At 35.9% G+C, this 12,378-nt stretch overlaps 1 protein-coding gene across 1 annotated transcript in view; it reads left to right on the top strand.

The window, feature by feature from the left end:
- Nucleotides 1-12,378, top strand: part of VPS45 (vacuolar protein sorting 45 homolog) — a 41,664-nt gene that overhangs the window by 14,175 nt on the left and 15,111 nt on the right. Inside the window, exons 11-14 of the mRNA XM_081121161.1 lie at nt 4,539-4,697; nt 4,897-5,004; nt 6,253-6,374; nt 11,335-11,466. Coding sequence (XP_080977287.1) covers nt 4,539-4,697; nt 4,897-5,004; nt 6,253-6,374; nt 11,335-11,466 — 521 coding nt within the window. The remainder of the gene's footprint in view (nt 1-4,538; nt 4,698-4,896; nt 5,005-6,252; nt 6,375-11,334; nt 11,467-12,378) is intronic.

Genomic DNA, 12,378 nt, shown 5'->3' with positions numbered 1-12,378 from the left:
TGTTTTTATTGATTTTACAGAGAGGGAAGGGGGAGAGAGAGAGAGAGACATCAATCTGCTGCCTCCTGCACCCCCCCACTGGGTATCGAGCCCACAACCCAGGCATGAGGCCTGATCAGGAATGGAACTGGTGACCTTTTGGTACATGGGAGGACACTCAACCAACTGAGCCACTCTGGCCGGGTTGTCATCACTTTTAATTTTATCCCTGTGTTCTGAAATCTTCACAAAAAACTTAGGCTGACTTTATAATATTTTTTAATTGTCTTAAATTCTGATTCTTAAATAGATAAGTACTTAGTGAAAGAGATATAGTAAAAGCTGAGTTTGTTATTAGTTTCACATGCATCCTTATGGTTAGTCTGTGTATGTGCAAGCCTGTTTGAGTGTATCTCTCTTTTTAAATTTAAATTGTACCATGCTGTACACATATTTCTGCATTTACTTTCTCACTTAACTGTGTATCTCAGAGACAGTTTCAGATCAAAAGTTAAAGACTCATTCTTTTTAATCACTAAATAGTATTCCTTTGCAAAGATGTATCACAACCTATTTAGCTTGACCAACTTACTTTAAACAACACTACTGAAGACTATTGTTTCATGAGCCTAATAGAAATATTCCTATGAAAACTTTTTATTTTTCTCAATGAGTTTTCTTCTCTTACTAAATAAAAACAAAATTTTGCCCTACAACTAAATTTAAATTTTCTTATGTTTCTTTATCATTTTATTTTCCCTTTAAAACAGTAGAACCAAACATAATCATTAGCCAATTTTAATATCGTTATTTGTATCTCTCTACCATAGGGTAAGTAGTTGGAAAAAAATTACTGTAATTCCTTGCCTGAAATTTTTTTGGGGGGGGGTCACTTTAAAAGATAGTACTTTTAAAATATGAATTCCATTTGTGATCCACTTTATATTTTTTAAAGTTACCTTTTGAAGGTTTTCTTGCCCATGATATTAGGACTTTACAGTAAGCAGTTGATTTGTACTCCCCCCATCATAAAGGATTTCTTTGGCAACATGATTTCAATAGTCTATAAAAGGACCTTCTGTTTGATAATGAGTAGATGCCAAAGGCCTGCCCCTAGGTGGATTATAGCATTCCTTCGTCATAAAGCAATGAATTGAGGTTTTCTGAGTAGAGATGGGGTTCGCTTTATTGAATAGTAACTGTAACACGGTGAGAGGGGAAAAAAGCTCATATATTGCCAAAAATTAACCTATAAGTCACTTCTAACCAGTTATTGTACAGGCTAACACAATTTTTACTTAGAAAGAATTCCACTAGAACCAAACTGCCATGTACTACCATCGAAACATATTCATTGACGGTGGTTTTGCTTTCCTAGTCCTCGATCTGGCCCACACAGATGTGAGGGTTCAGTAAAGCTCTTTGCATCTTGTCTCCTTAAGTAAACAATAATTTTGCTTTGTTCTTTACTCAGCCACTGTTAATGTGACAGTATGCTTTTCTCTCTTGATAGCCTCAAGGCTATTGGAAATTTTAATAAAAAAAGAGAAACCAAAACGTTTATTATAAAATTCATTCATATTTCCAACATATAAATGCCACCATGTAGCAAGCACATACCTGCTGTGTAATTAGAAATCTCTTAAATTATTTTTCCCCTCTTCTCTGATTAGTACCTTGGAATCTCAGTGTAATACATGCCACTGTGAGTAAAGTTAATGAGTCAATTAGTCATGAGGGAAATAGTTCAAAAGTCAAAGAATAACATGGGATCAGACAGATAAAAATGCCTTGCTTCAAGGACTTACATAGCTAAGAGAGAAGAAAGAACTCAGCTTGTACCTACAGGTTTCTTTTCATCATGAAATAGATAACTCTAGCTAGAACACTGACCTGACCATGCGCTGGGTCCTAAGGCTCAAAAGTAAGCAAAGTAGCCTATTCAGAGTAATCTTACATCAGCCCTGGGCCAGGTCCTCGAGGGAGAGCTAAGAGTCAAGCCAGGGACTCTAAATACCAGTATCAAGTCGCAAGGAATAGAAGTGGATTCTTTAGTGGGAAACAGAGCCAAGTCAAGATCCAAGTGAACATAATTAGAAAGTAGGAAGGGTAAAAGCTAATTGCTGCAAATACATGTTTTGTGGGTATATGGTTACTTCAGTACCTCAGATTTGTTTAAAAGTACAGAGACAGGTGAGCTAGAAATTGAGTAGATTTAAGGTAAAAAGAGTGACTACAAGGGCAGAATATGAAGCATTGTGCCTCTAAGAAAAGTGACAACAGAGATCCTAGATAGATGTTTTAAACTTACTCCAACTTAACTGAAACATATATGAAATTGTGTGTTTTTACTTGATAATAATTTATACCCTGAAATTTCTTCATATTATAGTAAAAACTAGCAGAATATTTGAACAGATATTCTAAATAGGCTGTATTCAGTGGCTGCTCTGTGGAAGAGGTACCACAAAATGAAAAAAAGGAAGGAAATTCTTATGCTGCAGAGTTTAAATCTATAGAGGAGAAATTTTTTTCCATTTTAATCCCTTAAGAATCATGGTAGTTAAATGTTCACCTGGAAAAGCAACAATAGGAATCCTACTCAGAGAACTTTCTACTAGAAAGTTACCTGGGAGGTTCCCGGGAGAGTTCTTAGACATTAGGCCTAGTTGTTGTGAAGTACTAACAAGGTAATGTATGTAAAAGCATCTTGTAAGTTGTAAAGTACCATATAGATGTTAGTTGTTACATCCTCAGAATCCAGTGCCCTCCAGGCCTCTTGCCAATCTTTCAACCCAACCCATTTCTTTCTCTGGTTTCCATATTCCTATTAATAGCATTTCCTTTTTCAGTCTCTCAGACTAATTCTAATATTCTTTAGGGCATTTCACAAATCACCCCTCCTTCATGAAGTCTTTCTTGACTCTCCAGCAGCCACATGTACCTCACTTTGTGTCCCCTTCCCTGCATTGCGCTGATGTTCCGTTTGGGGCTTTTGTTTTGTTTATTTGCATACATTTGTTTCTGCTATGATACCACAAATGTGTTCTTAAAACCTCACATTCTGCAAAATCACGCATTAAATATAAACAAGGGTTATGGTCTATATAATTTCTTTTTAAAAGAAAAAAAATTATGTAACTTTGTAAGCAACGCCCAATAAAAATGATAACAATCCTAATAAAAATACTAGCGCTGTTAAATTTCCACTGGCCTTTGCACCTAAAATATAGTCAGTCCATCCTTCAGGGGCCTTACTCACGGTGCTCATGTTTTATTCTTCAAAATATAAGTCTCAAAAATGCTTGCTTCTCACAGAGACTATTTTCATCAAAATTAAAAATGCAATATGGGGATGTCAATTAGCTTTTGGTGGTCGTTTCGGTTTGCTTTTTAACACAAAGAACTAGTTTTGCATCCTTTTCACCTGCACTTGTCCTTTCCCCAAACAGCTTAATGTAGTGGGAAGTACAATCGTTCTTCAAGCTACAAAAACAGCTATTTCTTGCAGAAAACACTTCTGTGGCATTTTTATGGTTTTTTTTCCTTGATATATTGGTAAAGCTTCCTCTTTAAAGAGGAAGCTTGTCCCAGGTCTCTTCTAAATATTAATATGCTGGAAAAATTACATATAAACCAATATGCCTTCTGTGTTAAACTGACACCATTTCCATATTTACCAATCTCACTGAGCTAAAGTACATTAAAGACGCATGCTTTGTAGCAGAATGGGCTATACTTTTTTAAATCCCCTCCGCCCCATTATCTGTGAACTCACCGAGGACAGAAACTGTTTCTAACTCATCCTCTGTATCCCCTCCAGTGCCTGGCATAGTGTCTTACACTTAAATGAGGCTCAAAAAGTATTTTTGGCTTGAATTAATTTGTTCTGCATAATAAATATAAATCTATATTTATCCCTTAGTGTGAGGATTGATAAAACCTAAACATGATTTCCTCTAGCTTTCTCTGCTGTCAGTACCTGCCCTGTGAAGATCATAAGTATTCAATTTAAAGATTACATGCTGTTTACATACTCATATCCCTGTAAACAGTGTTGATACATATTGTTACATCTGATGCTTCTTGGAGATTCAGAGCAGTTCTCCTGTGTAAAATTCTACCAATTTGTCTCCATTTTTTCACTGGTCAGTCACTAAGAGAAAACAGTAGAATTTTGCAAGTCAATCTGTCAGTTCTGTTATGTACTGTAGTGACTAAGGTGGTGGAAATAGTATATGTTGTTCCTTTCTTACATAAGACCTTGGACCATCTCATCAAAGGAAAGAAAAGAACTATGCATAGTTAATTCATGTTTGTCCTAAAGCAACTACAATGGGAATTTGTTTCCCTATTTGATTCTTATCTTAGGCTAAAGACATCTCATTTTCTATAGTTGAAACAGTTGCTAAACCTGCGACCTGTACATTGCCATAGTAGTTATCAGTCATGAACTCAGATGTATCACTGCTATTCAATAATTATTAGATCTGAGATATTATACAATGTCACTCAAGTGAAGAGGGGATAAATATCAGTTCTCTGCTCTCTTTCTTCAGAATGTAAAGAGGCTCCTGCAAAACCCCAAAGTGACAGAGTTCGATGCTGCCCGCCTGGTCATGCTCTATGCACTGCATTACGAGCGACACAGCAGTAACAGCCTACCGGGCCTGATGATGGACCTCAGGAATAAAGGTGTTTCTGAGAAATACCGAAAGGTAACCAAACATACGTTAATCCCACCAAACAGGAACCAGCTTTATTATTATATTCTGACTGACAAATGATGTCATACATTTTTATCCACAGAAGTGTGTAATTCTGTTCTCCTGTGTCTTCATTTCCTTAATAAAGTTATTTTCTTATGAAATGAGTTTCCTGATCCCCAAGCAATAAGGGTGTTTTCTCTCTCAATAGCTTGTGTCTGCAGTTGTTGAATATGGTGGGAAACGAGTCAGAGGAAGCGACCTCTTCAGCCCCAAAGATGCTGTGGCTATTACCAAACAGTTCCTCAAAGGACTGAAGGTATGACATGTCTGTGCTGTCCTAAGTGAACAGCAATCAAGACCCCTGGGGCTGCGAGTGAATGACTATGGTCAAAGTAACTCCCGGCTTGCTGCTGATTTAGAACTATGTCAACGAAGTGAAATTAAAGCAGACATCCTCCCGAAAGCTTTACAGTGCATTCTGTATTGGAGCACATCAGCATTGGACCAAGTAGCTGAGCAGGCAATAGCGAGCTATTTCCAGGAAAACCCATGCAAGAGTGAAAAGACGGATAGTTCTGTTAGTCATCGCTATTTTACTCCATTTGCTTATAACTTAAGATTTGTTAGGTAGTTTTTCTTTGAAGGAAAATAAAAATAAAGCAAACAATTGTAGATCTTTTAAAATGCTGGCTGGTGTGGCTCGGTTGGTTGGTCCCATGCACTGAAAGGTCGCCGGTTCACTTCCTAGTCAGGGCACATGCCGGGTTGTGGGCTCATTCCCAGTAGGGGGTGCAGGAGGCAGCCGATCGATGTTTCTCACATCTATCTTTCATCTCTCCGTCCCCCTTCCTCTCTCTCTAAAAATCAGTAAAAACATATTTTAAAAATACTGACCTGTTGCCCTAGCCAGTGATGCTCAGTGGTTAGAGCATGGGCCTGAGAACCAAAGGGTCTTGGACTCAATTCCCAGTTGTGCCCCTGTAGGGGCATGTGCTGGAGGCAACCAGTCAATGTCTCTCTCACCTGAGGGTTTCTCTTTTTCTCTCTCTTCCCCTCTTTCCCTCCCTTGATCTCTCTCTCTCAAAATCAGTGGAAAAAATAGCCTCCGTTGAGGATTGACAAAAAATAAAAATACTGACCTACTTTCTTAAAATGGTCAAAAATTAGTTTTAATCTGCTATCCTTTCTTATGTTTCCTAAAATTTTTTCACTTTCCTGAGTGTGTCCTTTTTTACATAATCTTTTTCTTTTATTTGTTCTACCTGTCATATAACATTTTCACAAAAAGATGAGAGTCACTGAATAGATGCTAAAGGAGTTAAGCACTTTCATTTTTAAAATTTCTTTATAATAGCTAGCCTTAAATTACAGAGTGTTATTATGAGATTGGAACATTTCTAATTGGTGAATATAATTTTTTAAATTATTTAACCCTAAAATTCCTGTTTGACTCTATCTCATGAAATCTCTATAGAGTGCATGTTCTTTTCTGATAAGAATATCATAAACTGCTATATTGCAAGTTTCCCAAAAATGACATAAGAACTATTTTCCCCTGTCTTAGGGAATAGAAAATGTATATACTCAGCATCAACCTTTCCTCCATGAGACCCTGGACCATCTCATCAAAGGAAAGCTTAAAGAAAACCTGTACCCATATCTCGGCCCCAGCACACTCAGAGACAGGTAAGATATAGAGATATTAATAATAAAAACAAGAAACACTAAGAAAATAGGAAATTTAGAGTCATGTAAGGGACTACAACTCCATTATATCATTTTACTCCTCCTTCCCCTGTTGTTTCAGTTCTAAGATTCTTTTGGTTTTACATGTGTTAAGATTAGATACAAATTCACCTGCTAAACCTGAAACATTACTTCTTTAGGAATAAAGAAACAGGTGTTTTGGAACAACCCAAATACTTACATTCTGTCCTTTAGTATCAGACTAGTTTGCTTATGCCATTTAAGGTTCAGTTCCATGGCACCTAACATTTGGAGTTTCAAACATGAAAGCCAAAAATAGATTTGCTGCTTGATTGCCAGCTGGAGCAGGTGGTTACTATTTTTGGTAAGAACTGGACTTTGCCAAATGTGGCCAGCATACAAACTGAGACCTAATTAACAAAGGTCATTTGTCACACAGAAGAAAAGGACGGCTTTCTTTTGGGGCATTAACTGAAGGAAGCAATTAATTGTCATTTTAATCCAGTGGTCTGTTTTAATAAAAACAAACCCTGTCAGAACAGCTTACTTAGGCCACCCTGAAATTTTAAATATACGCAAATTCTACCTAGTTATAAATTCTATTTTTGTGTATTTTTTATTGGGACCACATGTTATAAAGAACCTAATATACATAGCTGAATCCTATTGGATGGATTGATGTGAAAATTGTTACTGTTGGTAAAATGCTTCTATAATTTCAGCTAGTCATAATCTAAGAGCCTTGGAAGAATAGTGTTTTATAAATATAATTAATTTCTGGAAGGAGAAAAATGTTTTGAGTTACTTAGATGACTTTTATATGATATATTTTTTCATTTTATTCCTTAAAAAAAAAACACACTATAATTTGGTAACAGAACAGAAAAAAAAATCTTAAAAAATCTGGGGTTAAGTTCTGAGAGTACACTCACTCAGATAAAATGTTTAAGGACCTTGGCATCAAGGTTCAGAAATGTCAGCTAAGTAGGAAGAATCAAAACCAGCCCAAAGCTAGTCACCTCTCTTAGAGGCTTGAAAAACAGCGTAACTCCATTCAATAGCCTTCTGATCGCTATGATAAAAGTAAAAATATTAATTTTCTTATGAATTTTATGTAAGAATTACTGAACAAAAAATTAGCCATTTATTGCTAAAGGGACACCGTAGACCAACAGAAGAGTATGTTGTGTATGATTAGGTCATGACAGCAAACCTTCCTAATCTGGGGGATTCGTTTTTCCAAACAAAGCTCAAAGTGCACATTTGTTCTCAGCATCTGTTAGCATTTGTCGATATTACATAAATACATATATAGTTAATAATACAGTTGCTTCATCCTTTATATAACGAATATTTATTGAGTGCCTTCAATATGTCAAGAACTGTTGTAGATGCTGGGGAAATAGAAGCAACAGGAGACAGGTACCTGCCCTCAAGGAACTTACATGAAGGAGACAGACGGTAAACTAATAAGCAAATAAAGGATATAACTTGGATGAGATAAGTACACTGAGGAAATAAATAGGGTAATATGCTACAAAGTAACTTCATAAATGTGGGGAAGACTACTTTAGATGGAGAGAATCTCTCTGAGGAAGTGATATTTAAGATGAGTTTTGAATTATAAGAATCAATTACATAATGATGAAATCAGTTAGTTAGAAAGAAGTACTTTTTCACATTTGCACAAATTTAGTAGAATCTTGTCGCAGCCACTCATTTTTGTTTCTGTAAAAGCAGCAGTCCTTTTTCATTGGCCCTGCCTACAGTAAATGCTCATAAAGTCTTTACCATCTGTAAATATATTAAAAATTTTGAATTTTAGCCGTAAGTGTAACAAGGGAAAAATAGTTATGGAAATTTTGTCCTTACATTAAGATAACTTGCACTCACAGTTACCATCCGTAACGTTCTTTCCCTCTCTAGTCATACGAAAATACTCTGGCACCTTCAGATCATCAGACTAAGGACAGTGTTCTCTGGCTATGCTGGAACCCCCTTGAGTTTATTCCTTCCCAGTTCCTGTCTTTCTTTCCATAAGAGCCAGATGTACTCTTGAGGCAGGTGATGGGCAGAGGACAGCTATAGAGAAGCAACACCATTTTCCAGGACAATCCTTATTAGTCTGCTCAGCTGCTTTTTGAATAATTGACTTACCAGATCAGGAGCTCAAAACAAAAGTGTCATTGTCCGCTCCCTCTCATCAGTCACTGTACCCTGGCAGGGAAGAAGCTCCCCTCCCATCTTCTTAATGAAACAATCTGTGCAATTCATGAGTATTTACTCAAGATAAACTGCATAACAGGTCTCAGGCTAGAGTTCTCCTTCAACGTAAAGAACATTCCTTATTGAATCTTTCTGTAAAAAAAATACTCATTCTCTGAAAATATGTATAATTTCATTTCAGTTTGAGAATTTTATTATTTCTGAACACAGTAACTGTTTTTTCCCACTTAGGCTGACCCCTAGGTAGTTACAACATAAACCAAACTATTGGTAGGGTGTCCTCTATCTCCTTGACAGCACATTCTTATAACATTGGATTTTTTTCACCACAGAACTAATTCTTTACACCCTTTAATGAATCTCAAACCAGTTGTGACTGTGCTTTAGAAGCCATTAATTATCTCATTGGAACTCCTAGTACTAATGTAGTGGAAGGAATTAAAAATTTACTTCCTTAGAAATTTAGTGTTAAAAAGAAACTTTGTATATCAATGAGGATAATACTGTAATAAAAGTTATAGGGTCTCATGTTAGTTTTTCAAATTACAGCCAACTGTAATTTATTCGATCCGTTTTCTTATGAAATATGTCCCTCTGCATCCTGACAAGAATTGAACTTGAGTATTAGCTGTTCATATTCCTCTTCCTCTTCTGTAGAAATATTAGTGTGAGTTAAATAGTATTATCAGTTGGAGAAAAATAAGAGAACCTGTATTTTGCCTGAATATTCAGTCCCCAAATAATTGAGAGTTCATCACACTTGGTAGAAAAATATTTCTATCATAATCATACAACTCTTCCTAAGCGGATGACCTTTCTCAGCAAGAAAAAAGCTGGCCAGTAACTGGAGGCAAAACCTGGATAGTGTAGAAAATTTTAGTTATTCATGGACAATGGTGGTAATGCATTCCTGTAAGTTTATGAAGAATCTCTGGGGTGTGAAGCACCAGATTAATATTGGATTAATAACTTAGACAAAACACTCATATTACTTCTTTGAGCTACTAAAAGAAATCATGCACATTATAGATCAGAGAAATCTAATTGCCATATATGTGTGTGTGTATACATATACACATACATGTATATATAAAATATATATATAAACAGGCAATATCACTGAAAGGATACATAAGAAACAAGAAATAACATTTGTCTCTAGGGAGCAACTGTGGTACAAGAGGACTGAAGTGAGAGGGAAACTAACATTTTTTGCAGTATACTCTTTTGTATTTTATACCATGTGCAAACATTTATCTAGTCAAAGTGGGATAATTAAAAATAACAAAAAATGTAATTGTAGTGTATAAAATAATATGTGACTCTTAAAGCATTGTGGTGCCAAATACATTGTTTCAGGTAGGTAGTCTTCAATGAAGCTTATTTTGTCTTTAAAAAAAGTTACTTTAGTGTTTCAGAGGTATGATTTTAAGTTCCAGGTTCACATAGAAATGTCATAATTGACTCTAATTAATTGCAAAATACTATCTCTTCTGTATTGGGAGCCTTTCATTGGGTATATACAATTCAGAGACTATCTGAATGTTTTTAAATAGACACAGTACCTGATTCTGTTGCCACGAAGTCCAACAGGACTCTCTTACTTAATTCCTTCAAGGTTTTTTTTTTGAAAGAGAGAGCTAAACGGAAAGGAAATGTAGACAAACATGATTTATACATAAGCATGTATATTCTTCAATAAAAGATGTTTCTATTTAGTTTTGTGCTCTAACTTCCAAAATGGGTGCCTCTGTTTGATTTAGTTTTAAATAATGTCCAGTAAGTGATTTAACAAAAGTAATTGCCTACTAAGGTTAAGTAACTGTATCTTCTTTTGATGGCATGAAAAAAGAAAAACAAGGCAAACTTTAAATAACAGTTTTGAAAATTATATGATCTCCTTCTTGTTGATATCTCCAGGAGGACCTATCACTTTTGTTATGAAACTATTTTGATAAAGATTGAAACACAGGAAAACTACACAGTGCTACCCAAATGAGGCTAGTGACTGAGCTGATGTGTCAGCATGTCCAGTATCAAAACGACACTCATGGGTTTTTTGTTTCTTTCTTTCCTCGGTTTCTTTTTCTTGGTTTATAAAAGGATTCAAGAACAAAGACTTTAAAAAAGAGGTGGCGTTCCTAGAAGCGTCATTAATTTCTGTGTTGCGTTCTTTTTTTACATTCAAAATACTAAATGTTTCTAGTTTCCATGGTATGGGACATCCAAATATACCAGTAGTTTCCAAAACACTCTGAAGTCCTTGGACAGAGGCCATTGTAATGACATTGTACTAAATATTTGACAAAGGTCTTACACATGAAGAGAGATGTGTAGTACAAACCTAAGTTACTGTTGTATTGATAATCGTGTCACAGTGAAGTACTCTGCAGCCGCTTGAATATAAAAGAATATTTCTACATTTGGTTTCCAGCAAACACTATTGTGCTATTCTGAAATCCACAGCACAGAAATTATAAGACATCCGCTCATAAACAGAAAGCAAATCACTATTCAGCATTTCTTGCTCTGTTTCCTGCCAATTTCAGATAATTAAAACTTTTTTTAGACCTTTTATTCTATTCTGCTTTAATTATGCTTCCTCCACCAAAAAAGAGAGATTCAAAAATTAAAACTGTGTATATAATAGTAACAACAAATATTTGCCTTCCCCCCCCCCATCCTTTGATATTAAATGTCTCCATTATTGCAGACCTCAGGATATCATTGTGTTTGTAATTGGAGGAGCCACCTATGAAGAAGCTCTAACAGTTTATAACCTGAACCGTACCACTCCTGGAGTGAGGATTGTCCTGGGAGGAACCACAGTGCACAACACGAAAAGGTAGGGGAGAGCTTTCAGCCCTACAATTCTGTCTTTCCCAGAGAGTAAAGCTTAAATTCCCTTTATGTAGGAAAAGTAAGGTCAATGCTGACCAAACTGCTGAAGACCAAAGTACATCATCAGTTCATAGACTAATTTAGAGTTTGTGTGAGATGAAAGATCTATACTCCATGAAGTTCATAAATCACTTAATTAGGTCAAAGACCTGAAAAGTAAGGACCTGCCTGCACTTGTTAACAATTTATATTTCCTATCTATGTTCAGAGAAGGGGAAATCTAATTGCCACTTTGAAAATACCTAGATATAATGGTATTGAATTCTGTGAGTTTCTCTATTTTGTTGATTAATTATTTTCGTTCAGTAAGTATTTAGTAAGAAGAATACAAAGAGAAGATAAAGATTCTATCTCAAGTAAGTCATTGTCTGTTAGGAAAGAATAAACATAAAAAATAAGTGCCCTGGCCTGTTTGGCCCAGTGGCTAGAGCATCATCCTGCGGACTGAAGGGTCCCGGATTCAATTTCAGCCAAGGGCACATACCTCAGTTGCAGGCTCGATCCCTGGCCCCAGTCAGGGCGCGTGCTGGAGGCAGCCAATTGATGTGTCTTTCTCACAAAGATGTTTCTCTCTCTCTCTAGTCTAATTTGAGGTGTGCTACAAGTATAAAATACTGGATTTCAAAGACTTAGTACACTGAGATTGCCTTTTCTGTAAATTAAAACAAAATCTTAGCTGTAGACAAAACCAAAAAGTAAAGAATGGAAAATTCTTTCCTTCCTCCCCTGGCATATTTCCAAAAATGCATGTAATTTTCGGTGAAAGAATAGGGTCTGTGTGTTAGTAAGCTTCATCTTAAGCCATCTGAAGCCAGATACATATGTCATCTTACCATATATATATATCAACTTACCA

Source organism: Miniopterus schreibersii (genome assembly GCF_964146895.1).
Source record: "Miniopterus schreibersii genome assembly, chromosome: 19".
In the NCBI taxonomy this organism is placed as follows: domain Eukaryota; kingdom Metazoa; phylum Chordata; class Mammalia; order Chiroptera; family Miniopteridae; genus Miniopterus; species Miniopterus schreibersii.
This window is presented reverse-complemented; position numbering and strand designations above follow the sequence as displayed.